Raw genomic sequence first — 17508 nt, 5'->3', positions numbered from 1 at the left:
GCCGGAGGTCAAAACTCATGTTCGTGATTGAACACTCGTAGATTTAAAACTACTTCATAATGGAAGGCTAGTGACAACGGCCGTACCTCCATTCTTAACATACTCAGTTATACACTAAAAAATATTGACTATGTCTGTCTCATTCTCAATTTCAACAGGAAGTTTGATGTTGATTTTCCATTTAGAAATACCTGGCTGTTGGAAGGTTTTTTCGTCAGAGAGGATTCAACCATTCATACTAACGTATCAAAAATAAGTAGTGGTAGTGTAGTGTAGTAGGCAGTGTAGTTTTTCATGAGGAAATAAATATATCTATATATTATGTAGGCATCTGTATACAAATTGAAAATATAAATGCATTTTAATACAATTACATATTTAAAATTAGTTCCAGTTGAAACAATGATCTATCTTATATATTTATATATTGACTTTCAAATGACATATAATTTTGCTATAAAATTATTTTTATAACAATGTTTTTATATATGTTTTTATTTACACAAACATAATTTTTTATTTATGATATACAAGGTTTAAAAAGTGAATTCGTCAACCTTATTATTATATTTTAGTGGCAAACTATTTATAAATGAAAGATTTGAAAAAATAATTTTAAAAATATGTACCAGTGCGTACTAAAGAAGAGTTGAGAGGATAAATTCTGTCCTTCCTTCTGATAATATAATCTAAAGATACTTATAAAAATATCTGTAGATAAGGAAGTGATTGAAGAGATATTTTTAAAGAGTGTTTTTAAATAAAATTTGAAACAAAAATTCGATTATTACTTTCTATATTTAAATATTTACATACATATACAAATGGATGAATTATTATATGAAACTGCTGCTAACTCTCATTATACTTAATGTACTGAACTGTAAAAAAATATCCACCAACAGATTCTCTAGTACAACCCCTCCTTAGCCCAATCCTTACCAGACAACTGAAACATTTCTACAAACTATTTTTTGGAATACATAGTATACAATTTTGGATACATAATATAATATACACAATATACCACATATTGTGAGGATTTTCTTCAGTCCCAATGTGAATGCTTTGGGGTGTTCCATTCCCTGCCCCACACTAGGCAATCAAAACTGATCATAAATTCAAATTTTAATGAGAACTTGAAAAATCTCAATTCATAAATTAGCAGTACTAACTTGTCCGTCATCAACTAAAAGACAAATAAATGATATGATTTCTTAGCCTAGTTAAAGCAAGAAGAAGAATCAAGAAGAAGAAGTAGTACTGACTTAATTGCCCAATAGTTTAACGTTTATATAATAGTTTATATTTCCTTTGTTATACCTTGTTTTCACCATGTCATTTTAAATGACAAAACAATATTTCTGTCTTTGATAAAAGAATCCTTTTAAACCCTATTTTTTAAAACAGCTACCAAACAATTGTCATCTACAAATTGCCAACCAGCTGGAAATTCCGTTTTCTCTGTCAAATAAATTGTCAAATAAAATTTTACTTCTTCTTCTTCTTCTTCTTCTTCTTGAGTTAGCGCTATTACGCACTTTTACTCTATAATGACTGGGGGGTTAATCACTACCCCACACTAGGCTTTAACTAGGCTAAAAAATCATATCATTTATTTGTCTTTTAGTTGATGACGGACCTTAAATCAGCATATCTTCCTGAGAGTCCAGAAGTGGACTTGAGGATTGTTATGGCGGGGTTAAGTAGCGTATCAACTTTAGTGAATAATTTTAAAGCTCTGTCTCTGATATATTTTTTCACTGAGTCAATCCTAAGATCTCTATGTATGTCCGTAGATCTAATGTACCATGGAATCTTAAACAGTTTTCTTAAGGCCAGGTTTTGAGCTATCTGTAATTGCTTTAAGGTGGTATTTGAGGCTTTGCTATATGTAACACATCCGTACAGAAGTGCAGGTCTAATTACTTGCGTATAAAGTAACTTTCTGTTTTTAAAGTTGAAGTGATAATTATTAAATAGCGGCTTTAATAAATGTAGAATCTTAGAGCAGCTATTCCGTTTGTATTTCAAATGTTTAAGCCAATTGAACCGTTTGTCAAAAGTGACCCCCAGATACCTGGGTGACCTCCGTGTCGCAAACGCTCACTCTTGGAGGATGCTGTCTTCTTTTTCGAGTTATAAATATAGCCTTGGTTTTGTCATTATTAATTTTAATCTTCCATTTTTGGAAGTATTCCACCATAAGGTCTATATTTCCCTGTAACGTGTTGCTTACATTTAAGGCATCCCGATCCGAGTAGATCAAGCATGTGTCGTCTGCGTAAAGCACCATTGATGTGGGACTTAAGGTGGGGATGTCTGCCGTGTATACATTAAACAATGTGGGAGACAAAGGCGACCCTTGAGGTACACCTGCTACAATTGATCGGGCGGACGAAAGAGTGCTATTAATTTTAGTACGGAAGGACCTTTCTTGCAGGAAGCTACCAATGATTTTAGTCAAACCACTAGGGATCCCAAAACGGGCTAATTTGACTATTAGACCATCATGCCAGACCTTGTCAAAAGCTTTGGCTATTTCAAATATAATCATCCCGGTTGACTCCCGATTACTTAGGGCGGTTTGTATCAGCTGCGCAGTTCTGGCTAGTTGTAATTCCGTGGAGAGATTATCCCTAAACCCGAATTGTTCGTCAGGAAGTATATTTAGGGCATTTACCGCTGTTTTAAGCCTAGTCAGGATTACTCGTTCTGCCAATTTCCCCATAGTTGGGAGCAGACTGATAGGACGCCAGTTCTGCGGAAATGAAGGATTCTTGTCCGGTTTAGGAAACACTACGACTGAGGCCAACTTCCAGGCCTTTGGAAATTCGCCAAGCCTAAGCATGCAATTGATGATGTTAACAATGCATTGGATTGCATCTTCTGGAAGATTACGTAGGCATTTGTTACTGATATTATCATATCCGGGTGCCGATCTGGTCTTTAGACTCGAAATAATACATTTAATCTCATCTCTGGAACACTGTGAGATGCTTTCATCTGACATCAGGTTCCTAAGATTAGCAGCCTCTTCGGCAATATTTTCTTCTACCAGAGAATTATAGTCACTATCAGTATTGGGCTGAAATTGCAGCTCCAAAGAATCTGCAAAGGCCTCAGCTTTGGCTATGTCTGAGAAAGCCATGCCGGTAGCTACATAAATAGGCGGCACTACCGGTTTACGTTTAAGCCTAAAATACTTGTTCAAAGCCCAGAAGGTTTTATTACCTGTATCAATTCCTGAAAGAAATTCGCACCATTTATCATTATTATACTTGCCAATTTTTTTCCTGATTACATTAGAGAGACGATTGGCTTCTCTTCTTCTCATAGGATCTCCAGTTATTTGAGCAAATTTTCGAATCGCATTCCTTTGTCTAATGATTTGTTTGATGTAATGCGGCAGATAAAAGTAGTTACTTGGTTTTCTGGTCCTGGTGGTGGAGCTATTATCCAATGCCTCCTTAATCTTGAGAGTGAGTTTTTGGATACAGTCATCAAGATCCTCAGAAGTTACTCGCCAATTATTTATATTTGAAATATCAACCTGATTCTTAAATGAGTCCCAGTTAGTGGTTATGTACGTGAGATTCATGTTGATTGCTGGACAATTTTCAAGAATAAAAAGAACTGGTTTGTGATCCGAGTCCAGTTCATCAAGGACCTCTACGTGCACATTCGATTCTAAGTTATTTGAAATTCCGAAGTCAATGACGTGGCCTGTGATTCTGCCATAATGTGTCGGTTCACCTGGCGCATGAATCTGCCATAAGTGTTCAGTGGCGAGTCCATCAATATCCCTGCCAGCTCTGTTTGAAGTTCTGTCACCCCAGCTGCTATGATATGCATTTAAATCGCCCGCTAAGAAAGTAGGTGTCTCGTTGTTGAGGATAACCTCAAGTTCATTAGGGAGAATTTGCAAACTCGGTGGCCTGTATGCTGACACAAAATTTATATTACCAAGTTGGCTTTCAACCAGTACAGATGTTGTTTCGAGCGATTGTTGGTTGCAAATTGTAGCATGATGTTTAATGCCATATTTAATCACGATGGCTGTGCCACCACCTCTTCTTGAGTTTCTGTCTGATCTGTAAACAACATAATTGGGAATTTTAAAATGGATAGCAGGTTTCAGAAATGTTTCTTGGATCAACATAATGTCAATTTCAAAATCATGCAGGAATTGGATGACCTCATGTTTCTTGTTAATAATGGAATTGGCATTCCACGTCACAATTTTAAGTCGATATGATGACAAACTCATTAAGAAGCTAGGGTTGGCACTAAACTTTGTAACAAGGACTCCATCATAGTTTTCATCATTGTACTAAGTTGTATCTGCATATTATTTAAAAGCTTCTCCATGTGGGAGGTTAGCAAGTGGGAATTGGACGAAACTTGCTCAGCTGTAGTTCCCTTCTTCAAAGCATCGGCATAAGAAATTGAAGGTTGCACTTTAGAACTGACCGTAGAAATTGGTGTGGAGACATTCTTTTTCTTCAGCATTTGCGGAGCGCAAGGGCATCCTCTATAGTTGGCTGGGTGGTAAAATTTTACTATTTTCACTTGAAAAATATATGACATATGAATGACTTGTCAAAAATGACAAGAATGTATATGACATGATATGACTAACATGAAAGAAAACATTTATATTAAAGTAAATTAATACATATCGATATCTGAGTGTGCTTATATAGTATAAAATTAATAATAGAAAAAGTGCACATATAGCACTTCATTGCTACGGTTTAGCACAATCTTATATTTTTTAATGAATGTACGGATGTGTTACATATAGCAAAGTCTCAAATACCACCTTAAAGCAATTACAGATAGCTCATGGTAGATTAGATCAACAGACATACATAGAGATCTTAGGATTGACTCAGTGAAAAAATATATCAGAGACATTGCTTTAAAATTATTCACTAAAGTTGATACGCTACATAACCCCGCCCTAACAATCCTCAAGTCCGCTTCTGGACTCTCAGAAAGATATGCTGATTTAAGGTCCGTCATCAACTAAAAGACAAATAAATTATATGCATCTTAGCCTAGTTAAAGCCTAGTGTGGGGTAGAGATAAGCCCCCCAGCTATTATAGAGTAAAAGTGCGTAATAGCACTAACTCAAGAAGAAGAAGAAGAAGATATTTTATTTTCAAAAATCATTATTTTTTAATAAAGGGAATATTTTATATATCACTTTAAGCAAATTATTATTATTACCCAAGAACCAAACACTATGATATTTTCCTTGCTCAAAACATTACCGGAATTGTACATCGACTACACTCACAATATTACAAAAATGGTTCAATCATATTGATAGCAATATGATTTGTTGATAAATTTTGTAGCAGTTTCTAATGTGAACTGTCAAATTTTATCAGAAGTAATTAGGTATACTTTTTGCACATCTGTAATTATTTGGTCAAAAGCAGGCATGATATTACTCTTGCTTGATTATGAGTTCTTTCGCTGGTGTCTCGAAAAATTTTTTTTGAAGATTTTTGCTAAGAGACCTATGAGGTTAAAAGCAAATGAGTTCGCAACACATTCTATGTCGATGTAAAGGACATAATTTTAATAAAGAAGTTAAGATTTTTACCGTTAATACTACAAATCTTTTTTGGTGATGTGTGCAGGAAAATGTATTCAACTTGAACAAATGAGTCAAACATTTTTTAATTCCATTAATAATTTTAAATATTGATTAATAACATAATATAAAGGTTGGTCACACTTAGCGTAGACCGACTGGTGACACAACAAGAATGGCGATTGAGTGGAACCCGTCGGGTAGCAGAGCAAGGGGCAGACTTGCTCACACCTGGAGAAGGCAAATCGACATGGAAATGTTACACATGCAGAAAAGCTGGGGAGAGTTAAAGCTATTGGTCACCAATCGTACCGAGTGGAAGATATTTGTTGCGGCCCTATGCTCCTCCTACGATTTAAAGGATTAAATATGTAATAAAATAAACCAAGACAACAATTAATTTTGTTCGAGTAGCTGTTATGAAAAGATTTTAAAAACTAGTGATTGGGGCAATCACTATATAAGCCGTAGTTAACACTGTATTTAGTTTATCCACATTGACTATAAATATCAAATACTATCACAAAAAATCATATCATTCAAATCATACCATCAAATCTGTTTTTTTTTTAAAAAGTGCAGCTATTAATTTTTTAGGTTTGATGGATTACGATCTAGGTTATTAATCAATTTTTTTTTAATTGATGAGAAAACGGGGGTGCGCTCAAAGGATGATAACAAAAAAATTGTGCATGATGTGAAGAAAATTCTTTATGAGTAGATTTTTGTAAGATAATAAGATAATACGAGTACTACATATTATTACACAAAATTAAGAAAAACAATTTAACAAAATATTAGAAAAAACTGAGGTTTTCCACAAAATTTACGGAATATTCAAAACTTTTTAAATCATTTAAAGAATCATTCCGGGTATTCAAGTTGACTAAATCGAGAACACTCTGTATATACGTAAATTATTTAATGAATTCAGTTTCACGCATATCATATCATATCATATCTTTTCAATAAACAAAACAAATTGTTTATCTCAGCTATTGTTTAGCGGCAGATTTAGTAAATATTGTTTTTCAAGTGTTATTTGGATTCAAAAATTCATCTGTGTTTATCTTTCTGTTAGAAAACTTTGGAATTTTTAACTTTAAATGTGACATAAATTCTTTATAATTTCATATTCAATTTAAATTTCATAAAGTGAAGTATAATTACTTTTACATTAAAAATGTTTTACGGAAAGTTTTTAATTGCAATTCTCTTCCTTGCTATTTTTTGGGAAGTCAATGCAGAAAAAGGTTTGTGGAACTTTTCAAACCGAAATTCATTGATATGTATAGATTATTAATATTCAGTGTTTCTTCTAGAATGTGGTAAAAATGAAAAGTTCTTGTCGTGTGGATCTGCTTGTCCAGAGACTTGCTATAGTAATTCAAACAGAATGTGTATTGCGATGTGCGTCAGTGGATGTTTCTGCAAGAAAGGTTTTGTGCGTAGCAGCAAAGGGATATGCATAGACCGTTCACTTTGTTAGGTGTCAGTACTGAGGATACTTATGGAAAACTAAAGAAAATATAATTTAAAAAATATATCAAACTCTTACGTCTATAAAACTTTTAAATCATAAATATAATGGAAATAATTATTTATTGATTAAATGATGAAGTTTATTTTAAAGCATGAAAGCAATTTCAGTGATCCTATTTGACAGATAGAGGGTTAATTCAGAAATCTGCGCTTTTGTCAAACTAATACTTATTACATTATATTATGTGAAGTTGGAACGCAAAGTTTTTTTTAATAGCCTTATGCTTGATTAGTTCGAGACGAAAAATTGATCTAAACACGTCTATTCGATTATACGTATGTCTGCATAAAAGTGGATTTTAATACTCAAATCCTTTATCGAATTATTCTTAACGTCCGTTAGGGACTGGAAACTACCATGCTAACATACTACAGTGCATCTAATATACAAAAAAAAAATTGTGGGAGTATTATTTACGCAAAATATATTGTTCTAGATAATCTTCATAGTATAGATATTATATGGTATGAGTGATTTTCCATTGGACATTTTATAAAACTGAATGTTTTGTGGTAGTTTTTAAAGAATTTGGTTTATGGCAGGCTCGAAAAAAATGATGAATCCGTGATTTCTTGAAACTGACGAAGTGTGATCTGACAACTGCAGGAATTAAAGATATGTATATGGAAGATATGTGGCTTCAACAGGTAGGTGTTACAAGCCACACGTGTAATTTCATGCGTCGAGAACGTGACATGGCCACAAAGATCGTGTGATATGTCTCCATTGTAGTGCTTTTGGGGGTTTATGCAAAGGTTAGAATTTATAATAATAGTTCTCTAGATGCTTTACAAATGCATATCCTTCAAGTTATACACCAATTATGGTCAGTTATGTGTCAGCAAAAAGTATAGATACAATTCAGAACTTAAAATCTCTTTTCTATTTTTATTGTAAAATGAAATTATTATAATATAATATATGTATTACTACATTTAATCGTTATAAATTGTAAACATTGTATAAAATAGTAATATGTTCCAGCAATATTCACATTTTGTTACTTAAACTTACATGTGAATCTTTGAGGTCATAATATTTTTTTATAGCTGAACTAAAGCTATTCTTCTCTCCATATTTTTTTCATAAAGCAAAGAAATACTCTTCTCAACAACTATGTATCTACATTTACTTCTGTACCTGCAGTCAATAGGTGAGCTTGAATGCATAGGTATTTTTAATACCTTTACTTGAGGTGTTAATACTAACTTTAATTATTAATTTAATTCATAAATATGTTCTTCGTAGCTGCTTTTGATGATAAGAAACTGGAAATTGCAGATACATTTATGTATTATAACATATTTTTTTATTCTTCGTTATTAGGGTATTAGGTGTCTTACTCGCATTCGATATGAATATTTGAAACCTTAACAGATTTGTTAATAATTAGTAGTCTCTTCTATTTTGAACCTGTTCAAAAAACAAGTTTTCTTATTTTCATAACATTGAAATTAATTAATTGATTTGGGTTCTTTTTTAAAACTCAGTATGTTGTTGAATTTCATAAAGTGAAGTGGAAAATACTAACGCTACTTAAAAATGTTGAAAAATTATATAAAATTTATTTTTGCACTTCTTCTTCTTGTAAGTCTTTTGGGTGTTATTAGTGCTCAAGCCAAAGATATACTGTTGGATAAGGAAAACTTTTCATGTGGAGAGAATGAAGAGTATGCAAGGTGTAGCACAGCATGTCCAGATAAATGTAATACTCCTCCAGCCCGTTTTTGCACTGAGCAATGCTTAATTGGATGCGCTTGTAAGGAAGGGTTCCTTCGTAATGACAATGGTAAATGCGTTTCACCATCCCAATGCTAAGAAGAGTCAGACGACAGCCAAACTTAAATTAACTTTAAAAACTCAAACAAAAATATTAAGAATAATTTCTGAAATATGTAGAATTTTTTTCTTAAATTCGTTACTGGACTATTATACTATTTTATTGTAATAGTAAAGATTCTTCTTAATAAATATATGTACATAAAACGAATACAGAAGTTTACTGGTTTCTACTAAAAAAAAGATTTTTAGTTTGTATTGTTAGTTCTGTCATGAATTGTTCAATAAAAGAATTAAATTTTATTGAATTTTACTGAATTTGGATTTACATTATATTAAAATATAGTAGAGAATACTTTTTGCATTAAAAGTCTTAATTAATTACCACTCTGAACGTTTAATTTTATAGAAACTAAAAAATTAAAAGTGCTACTTGACAGCTCATTGTTCATTGACCACAAAGTGCTTCTTTACACTATTTTATTAATGGATCTAAAGTCAAATTATGTGAAATACAGTTAATTCATAGCTAAATTAAAACTACATTATTATGAGTATAATTAAAAAAACAACAGTTTGAACTATAAATTAAAAGTATTTTTGGTAAGAATATAAAATTACAATAGCGAAACTTTTAATTATCAGTTATAATTAAAAGAAAAAAATGTAAAGATAGTTTTTGTTAACTTAAAAAGTAGTTAAAAATAATAGAAACGTTGATCATATAAGAACTTTGCATTTTGAGTTGTGGTGGGTATCTAAAAAAGGAAAGGAGATCTATTAACAGAACTGCAGGGTCAAAACTGGTTTGCAAAATTTTAGTTTCGACAATTTTGTGTTTAAAATGCACAACCACTAATAATCTGGATCACTGATCAACTGATCGGTTAAAGCTGAAGAAGACACAATTAAGGCACTAATTGATATAAACCGATTAACAGCTCATTCGTCGCTGAAAGACTACGTCTTATTATTCGGTTTAATCTGAAAGTTCGTCATATAGGTTTATCATGCTTTGAGGGAAAAAATGTGTGCCGTTGCATTGACAAATGACAAATGTCAAGAAAAAATTATCAATTCTTGAAACGTATAATGACTGTGGACGTGAACAAAAAATGAGTTGTTCACTATAACAAGAGACCATGACCTGAAAGCATTCGCATATATCCATAGATTAAACGTATGTGGTTTTATTTTCAAAAGTGCATGTATTTATATTAATATTATATTGATTGTTGGAAAAATCATAGATTTGTTTCGCATACTACCCCATATCGATCATCAATGGGGTTCAGAAACATCTCCTGATGTGATTGGACATATATCTTCCCGTAGTATATTTAAATTTAAATTAGTAAAACAAAAATGTAGACAGAAACTGAATAAAAAAACCTCATATAATTCTAGAGCTACTATATTTAATATTAATGAAAACATGTATGTACCCATAAAATTTAGTTAATATTTTAGAGCAGGGTTTCTCAAATGCCGGGTTGCGGGCCGCTATCAGCACATACCATTACGATCACGTTTTTTTAAATATTGTATTTTTATCCTTAACGATATTATATACAACTTTTTTGGACATTTGTACTTACAGAACAGAATACATTTTTGTTCTATTCGTAATACGTATTGGGTTCACAGACACTGTGAGATTATAGTTGTGATCTATTTTAATCAGATTATTGAGATTGCAGATAGAAACTTAAGGAAAAAGCAAAAACAGCACAAAATTGTTAGATAGATTAACTTTAATAATTACTCTCAGAGACAGTTTCTTAAAAACTTAAAATAAATTATGGGTGATATAAATTTACATGACATTGCAATTAAAGTTATAGTATTATAGTCATATCGTAAGAGTGATATTAACTTTATGGATCTCAATATTGGTAAATATGTAACAAAAATTGGCAATAATACGATTACTATGATCGTCAGTAATACATAAAATATTTATGATCTAAGCAAACTTTTTCTTTAAAATAGTATATCAGGAACGATAAAAATGAAGGAACAGATATCGTTCAGTAATTATGGCGAAAATGATAACAATATCAATGATTTCTTTTCAAACTACAGTTTGTTAAAAATGCCCAATCTCAATACTTGTTTCGATTATTTTGACATAAGGGAAGACGTGATTTGTTCTCTATTTTATATGGTTTAATTTGCATTGATACTTCAAGAACAATCCTTACATGTCAAATAATTTGCAACCTAACACAATTTTTATGCATTCTTTTAAAAGTATTTCGTGGATTTTACAACCAAGTTACTGCTTGGTTTAAACAATATTTTGTCGTCTCGCCAAAAAAGGATTTACTCATTTCAAAAAAAAAAATTGATCAAAATTTCAAAATCTTCAAATCTGCTGTTACCAAAACTGCAGAATATCCTAAAATTTTGATACGTATTCTTTGAGGAATAAAAGATCATATGGGTGGTCAATAGTGTTGCCATATTAACGTCAAATTTATTGAGTGGTATTATATGTCAGAATAAAAGTCATCACCAAGTTTTGGTTAAATCCAAAATGTCCAGTATTATTTCATAAATTTTGAATGTTTTTTAGATTTTTATCCGTTTTTAATAGGAGCTTAGCTTCAACATTACAAACTAGTTTACTCGTTTATAGAAAAACTTATAGAAAACTAATTTAATTTTAAAAACAAATATATGTTATACACTTAATAAAGCTTAAGAGTTTGTAGCATTTTGAAACAACTTTGGATTGGTACAAATATTTACAAATTTAATATCCATGAAAAAATTGAATCCAGTAAATGGAAACTAAAAATTGCTTTAAATTGAATTTATATGACTTCTTAGCCTAGTTAAAGCCTAGTGTGGGATAGTGATAAGCCCCCCAGCCATTATAGAGTAAAAGTGCGTAATAGCATTAAGTCAAGAACAGGAAGAAGAAGATAAAAAATTCATTTATATTTTATAAATCATATGTTTAAATTTTCAAGAATTATCTATGTGGAGTTATTCAAAGTTGGTCTGGGAATGCTTTCAACTTCGCAGCACCCTAGCATCGAGGAACTATGTTAATCTTATGTGGGTACCGGAACATGAAGAGCATGAGGGAAATGAAATAGCAGATTCCGTAGCAAAGAAGGGTGCATGTACTCCATTGGTCCAGAGCCCTTCTGCGGGGTAACAAATAGCTTCACAAATAGCTTATTAAGTGAACGGCAGAAACAACATCTACTTGAACTCTGGAGAGCCCAAACAGGCATGCGACAGTCAAAAACATTCATTAATTCTGATCACATCAAAGTTGATGCTGTCCTTGGCCTTAACAGAAGCGATATTAAAATCTACACTGAACTGTGGACTTAATTACCACATGAAGATTATAGGTGTGGTAGAAAGTGACTCCTGTCGACTCTGTCATGAGGAGAAGGAAACATCAGAACATGTTTTATGCAACTACCCAGCGGTGGCAAGACGTAAATACGATTATCTTCAAAGCGGGATCTTAGTCCCAAATCAAATAGGTAAAATTAAGCCCACAGCAATTACAAGAGTTATAAATAGTCTAAAATTGTTCTAGTTGGGCCTTTAGGCGCACATTAGATCTTTTAGGTCTGGGTGCTTTAATAGCCTATTACTTAAATAATAATAATGTGGAGTTATAATTTTTTTGAAGCAAATCTGTGATTTTAAAATAAAACATATTCTAAATTAATTATCTCAGGTATGTTTAAAGAAACACTGTATTTCGTAGACTTGATCTTTTCAAAAAGGCATTAAACCCTTATGTTAAGTAAACCAAATAACCATAGGCATCGGTGTAAATATCTACGAATTTATTTTATTTATGTTTATACAATTTTTTTTTAATTTTAATTGTTTAAATAAAAGCAAACTGATCCCATAAATTATTTAATAATTTTACTTTTGGTACATTTTACAGTTCATTGCATTTAAATTAAACAAAATCTTTTTATCTCAACCATTGTGTTTAATAAGAATTCTTCGTTTAATATTATTTATTTTTTGCTGACATCTGTGTTTGTTTTAATACCAGAGATCATTGGATTTTGCATTTTTAAATGGGAATCATTCTGTATAAAAATCCATATTTCTGTTGAATTTTGTAGAGTGAAGTCTCATAAATTCTATTTCAAAAATGTTGTACGGAAAATTTTCTTTTGTGATCCTTTTGCTTGGTGCCTTTTTGGCAGTTAATGCACAAAATGGTATGTGAAACTTTTTTTAAAAAAAATATAAAGATAATTTTATTATTTATTAAAACATATGTTATATTTTAGAAGAATGTGGTCCAAATGAAGAATACACATGGTGTGGATCAGCTTGTCCAGAAACTTGCAACAGTGACCCAATGCGTATGTGTACCATGCAGTGTGTCATCGGATGTGTTTGTAAAGATGGCTTTGTAAAGGGAAACGATGGAAAGTGCATACCAAAATCGAGTTGTTAGGTATCATATCAGCTGGATACCAACTTAACGTCTACACTGGCTAAACTTTTTTAAGCACGAATGCAAAAATTTGTATATTTTAGTGAAAAACTGGAAGAAAACTCAGCGTAGATGTAAAGAAATAAAATATTAACATTAAAGAAAAACTTCTATTTATATTTTGAAGTAAAATACATAATAAAAATATTATATGCAAGTAGTTAAAATATTTCAATTTGTATCCAAAGATTACATTTCTTTAGCATAAGATTTATATATACCTTCAGCTCAAAAAGTACCCGGATTGTGTAAATAAAACACACAAATTTGAATTTTATTCAAAATTTATTTTATCTTCTTCAAAATATGCTTCTTCTGAAGCGATACACATATGCCAACGCTTAACCCAATCTTCCATACACTTTTCGTAGGCCCGTCCAGGTATGGATTTTAGTTCCTTCAGCGAATTCTCTTTTACCGATTCAATCGACTCAAAACACCACGAAGGGGCAATTTGAGTTTCGGGAACAGGAAAACGTCGCACAGCGCCAGATCTGGCGAACATGGTGCCTGAGCGATGACAGTGATGTCGTGTTTGGTCAAAAAATCGAGTAGAACAAGAATTTTTCATAGTAAAAATCGCTAAATGCACTTGAGGTAGTCTCACATTAACAGCTGCTGTAAACAAACTAATTGACAGATGGGGCTCAAATTTGTACCATATGTCAAGAACGGGTGTACTAACATAACAAAAAAAAATGTTTGAAAAAGGTCTATTACTTAAAGAGTAGTTAACAAACAACAAAATCCGGATACTTTTTGAGCAGAAAGTATTATATGATTGTTAATAGTCTTGGGATATTTTGCCAAACTTCATTACTATAGATTGAATTTAGTAAACATTAAATGTTAAGTGATCAATTAAGTTCCTAATTATTGTGGAAAATAACTAATTGTGTCAATGTTCATACTGCAACTCGAGATCTGCAGGGCATTTAAATAAAACCATAAGGTATTCACTATTACAAGAAAGAAACTTGGTAAATAATAATAATCTAAACAGTTGCCTTATGATTATTATAAGCACTTCATCGTACTGATTTATGTAATGGAACTGTCTGGACCTTTGTCTCCTCACGTAACATTAAATTAAAAACTTTAAGTTAATTTTAACTAACTTCACTTAATACGAACTTAAACGAACTATCTTAATAATTTTTATGGTATTTTTTAAATAATTATCTGTTGTAAATGTTAACAAAAGTAGAGTGATATCACTATTTTAGGTTAATAGCGCATTCACACTGTCTCATTTATGCACTTGCTCATATATATTAATGAGTGAACGTTCATATTATAATGAGCTCATTTATGCAGTTGACAAAACCTTTATAAACTTATGGTAATTTTAGTTTTAAGGTTTGCATGCAAATTTTTTCGCCGTAAATGAGATAATTTATTGTTAATCAACTTATTAATATAAAGGCGCTTTGTATGGTAAATCATCCTGATTCGTGGCTATAGTGAGTAAAACCAACTGAATGAGACAATGGGAATGTAATATTAACTTCAAATCTAGACATATAGATTCCTTATATGCTCAGGAACAGAAATTTGTTCCGACGCGCTGATGTGAACTGCTATTCAATGTCCATTTTTAAGACGTGTTACGGTTTGGAACTACAAATGAGTTATCTGTAGCAATATTAAATTCATGATGAATTTGCTCAGAGTTAATAGACCATATCTCATATTTCATATAGGCCATATTAAAATTCTATATTCATAAAAAAATCTAATTTAAGCTTATGCGATTTCAAAGGAAATGCATTTTCGAGCTTCTACTGAGTGGTATGTTTGGACAAATTCAATAATTCATTTATATAGATAAGACCACTAAAGTTGAATAGAAAATTAGAATGTTTCATTAAGATAATTAAATTTTTATAGCTCGTTAAAAGCTTTTAGAGTTTGAAGGGGTAAAATCCCACACAAACCACATTTTCCAGATTCTCAAAGATCTTATTTTTACTTATTCCAGTTTTACTAAATTTTTAAAGATGGTATACATCTTGCTTCAAATGAGGAGATCAAAAATTAGTTGAAACAGTTCGATTTATTAACTGATTTATGTGTTACCAGGAGAATTTCAAAAGTTGTCGGTTTGGAGTGGACAATATATGTGTCGGTAAAATGTTAATTTGATTTCAATAAACAAAATTATTTTTCTGATAATCTTATACAATATATAATTATTAAAAGCATTTCATCGCAGCAAATTTATGTTTTTCATCCAAAATATCAACAGGTAGCTCGTTTCAGAAAATTAAAGACTAAAAAATTATATTCCCAAATATTCCCAAAATATTCCCAAATATTGGTATTCGAAAATCTATCAAAAAAAATTTCACAAATATTTGAGGTTCCTGCAAAAATAATTAAATTTTTCGAAATAATTGACTATAATTATTTCTGAAGCTTTCAAGCATCATTAATATAATCAATAAGATAAATTAAGCATCAAATTAAAGTATATTCAATGGACCAAAACTTAGTATGCAAAGATTGCTATTTCAGTGAATCCATCGCAGATATCGGATATTCGCTAATAAGAGATACTTTCCCAAAATATAGTTCTTTTTTAGTTTGTATTCGTTTTTTTTGGTTGAATTTTTGCATTCATACACTTCTTGACTACACTTAGATGAAATATATTTAAAGAAGCGCTAGTCATATTGCTCGCTAATAGCATTAAAGGCCCTCTATTTAAGCACTTAATCTAAAAAATTATCTGGATGAGATATAGCTTTGATTGTATTTTTAATCTTGTCAAGTACAAATAACAAAGTAAGCTGTGTTTTTTTTTCTTAAATCTATTCCATATATGAATTTTTTGTTTTAATTCAAATCAAAAGTTGAATTTAAGTTTATTGTATTTAAGTATATACAAAATTAAAAAAAAGCCAATTTGTGGAATCAAAATTGCTACTTATTATTTTGAAAACTTTTATTTTATATCTATTAATTATTGACGAAAAACTGTTTCTATAATGGATGACTTAGAACCCATTAAGAAAGAATCTGAATTCGTTGTAGATGGAACTGAAGTTGAGGTATATACATATATATCTGTATATACATATATATATCTATATATATTGAATTATAAATCTATTAAAAAATGTTTACTTCAATGCAGGTTTTAAAGAGTGCAAATCAAAAGCAGCGCGAGAAACTCAATGATGAACTCGACTTCTATACCGATGTCGGACTTCAATTGCTAGATATTGAAGGTCGCTTGGATACGTTATTGGTTCTACTGCAAAACTTGGAAGATTAGTAAATGCCATTCCTCAAATGCATGAGTCGCTGACTCCAATAATACTAAATATTTATGTCAAAATTCCCGTGATCGATTTTTATTAATTCTTCAGACAGAATTGTATCAATGACAGCTGGAGTCAACAAATCCTGATTTCATTTTTATATTTGGTAATTCTTTATTGTAACTGATTGAGCTTTATTAGCAATAAACTCCAATTATTGAAAGTTGGTCCCTAAACTTTTAGAACAAGTTATTTAAAAAAATTTTTTAATTCAGTCCGTTAAATAGACGGAATCTTCAAATATAATATCACGTTTTGTGCACATATTATTTGCACTTAAGCGTTACCTCTAAATTTACTTTAATCGTAAATTTGAAGAAGTCCGATGTTTTTCATACTGAATGGACTAATAACTTAATTCAATTTTTGAAATGTCAGAATCGCTGCCATGTATACTCATCACGAAATGTTTTGAATTTGAAAAAATTTCAAAAGTATTTTATCTAATAAGCCCCTCCTTCTTCCGAAGTAAATTTCTAGCATCAGACTAAAACTATCTTTATTCCTAGAGACCTTGTCCTATTGCGGGATAACGTAGGTATAACTTCAAGGTAGGGTCCATTATTAGTCATTTAATACTTTTATCGGTGTGACCTGCATCCAGGCCCTGCTATTGCTTTAGGTGATTATACTTGGCATTGGTAGGTACCTGGACAAAAAGTTGCGTTATAGTAATGATAACAAAAGTGTTAAATTGAAAGAAATATACATAACATTCTTTATCTATTTAAGATAGATTGCTATAAAATAATATAT

At 31.1% G+C, this 17508-nt stretch overlaps 2 protein-coding genes across 3 annotated transcripts in view; one reads left to right on the top strand and one right to left on the bottom strand.

The window, feature by feature from the left end:
- Positions 1–17508, bottom strand: part of LOC119676881 (laccase-4-like) — a 472379-nt gene that overhangs the window by 81542 nt on the left and 373329 nt on the right. The gene's annotated exons all lie outside the window — the stretch shown is intronic.
- LOC119676888 (chymotrypsin inhibitor-like) overlaps positions 13025–17508 on the top strand; it is a 188254-nt gene continuing 183770 nt past the window's right edge. Inside the window, exons 1-2 of one of the 2 annotated variants that reach the window (XM_038088150.1) lie at positions 13034–13145; positions 13218–13576. In XM_038088150.1, the coding sequence (XP_037944078.1) occupies positions 13076–13145; positions 13218–13387 (240 nt within the window). In that variant the 5' untranslated portion in view covers positions 13034–13075 and the 3' untranslated portion in view covers positions 13388–13576. Of the gene's footprint in view, positions 13146–13217; positions 13577–17508 lie in introns of those variants that run through there. The other variant, XM_038088152.1, reaches the window with a different exon arrangement.

This window comes from Teleopsis dalmanni, chromosome 2 (genome assembly GCF_002237135.1).
Source record: "Teleopsis dalmanni isolate 2A chromosome 2, ASM223713v2, whole genome shotgun sequence".
In the NCBI taxonomy this organism is placed as follows: Eukaryota; Metazoa; Arthropoda; class Insecta; order Diptera; family Diopsidae; genus Teleopsis; species Teleopsis dalmanni.
The sequence above is the reverse complement of the archived record's forward strand: the minus strand, read 5'-3'. Positions and strand labels throughout refer to the sequence as shown.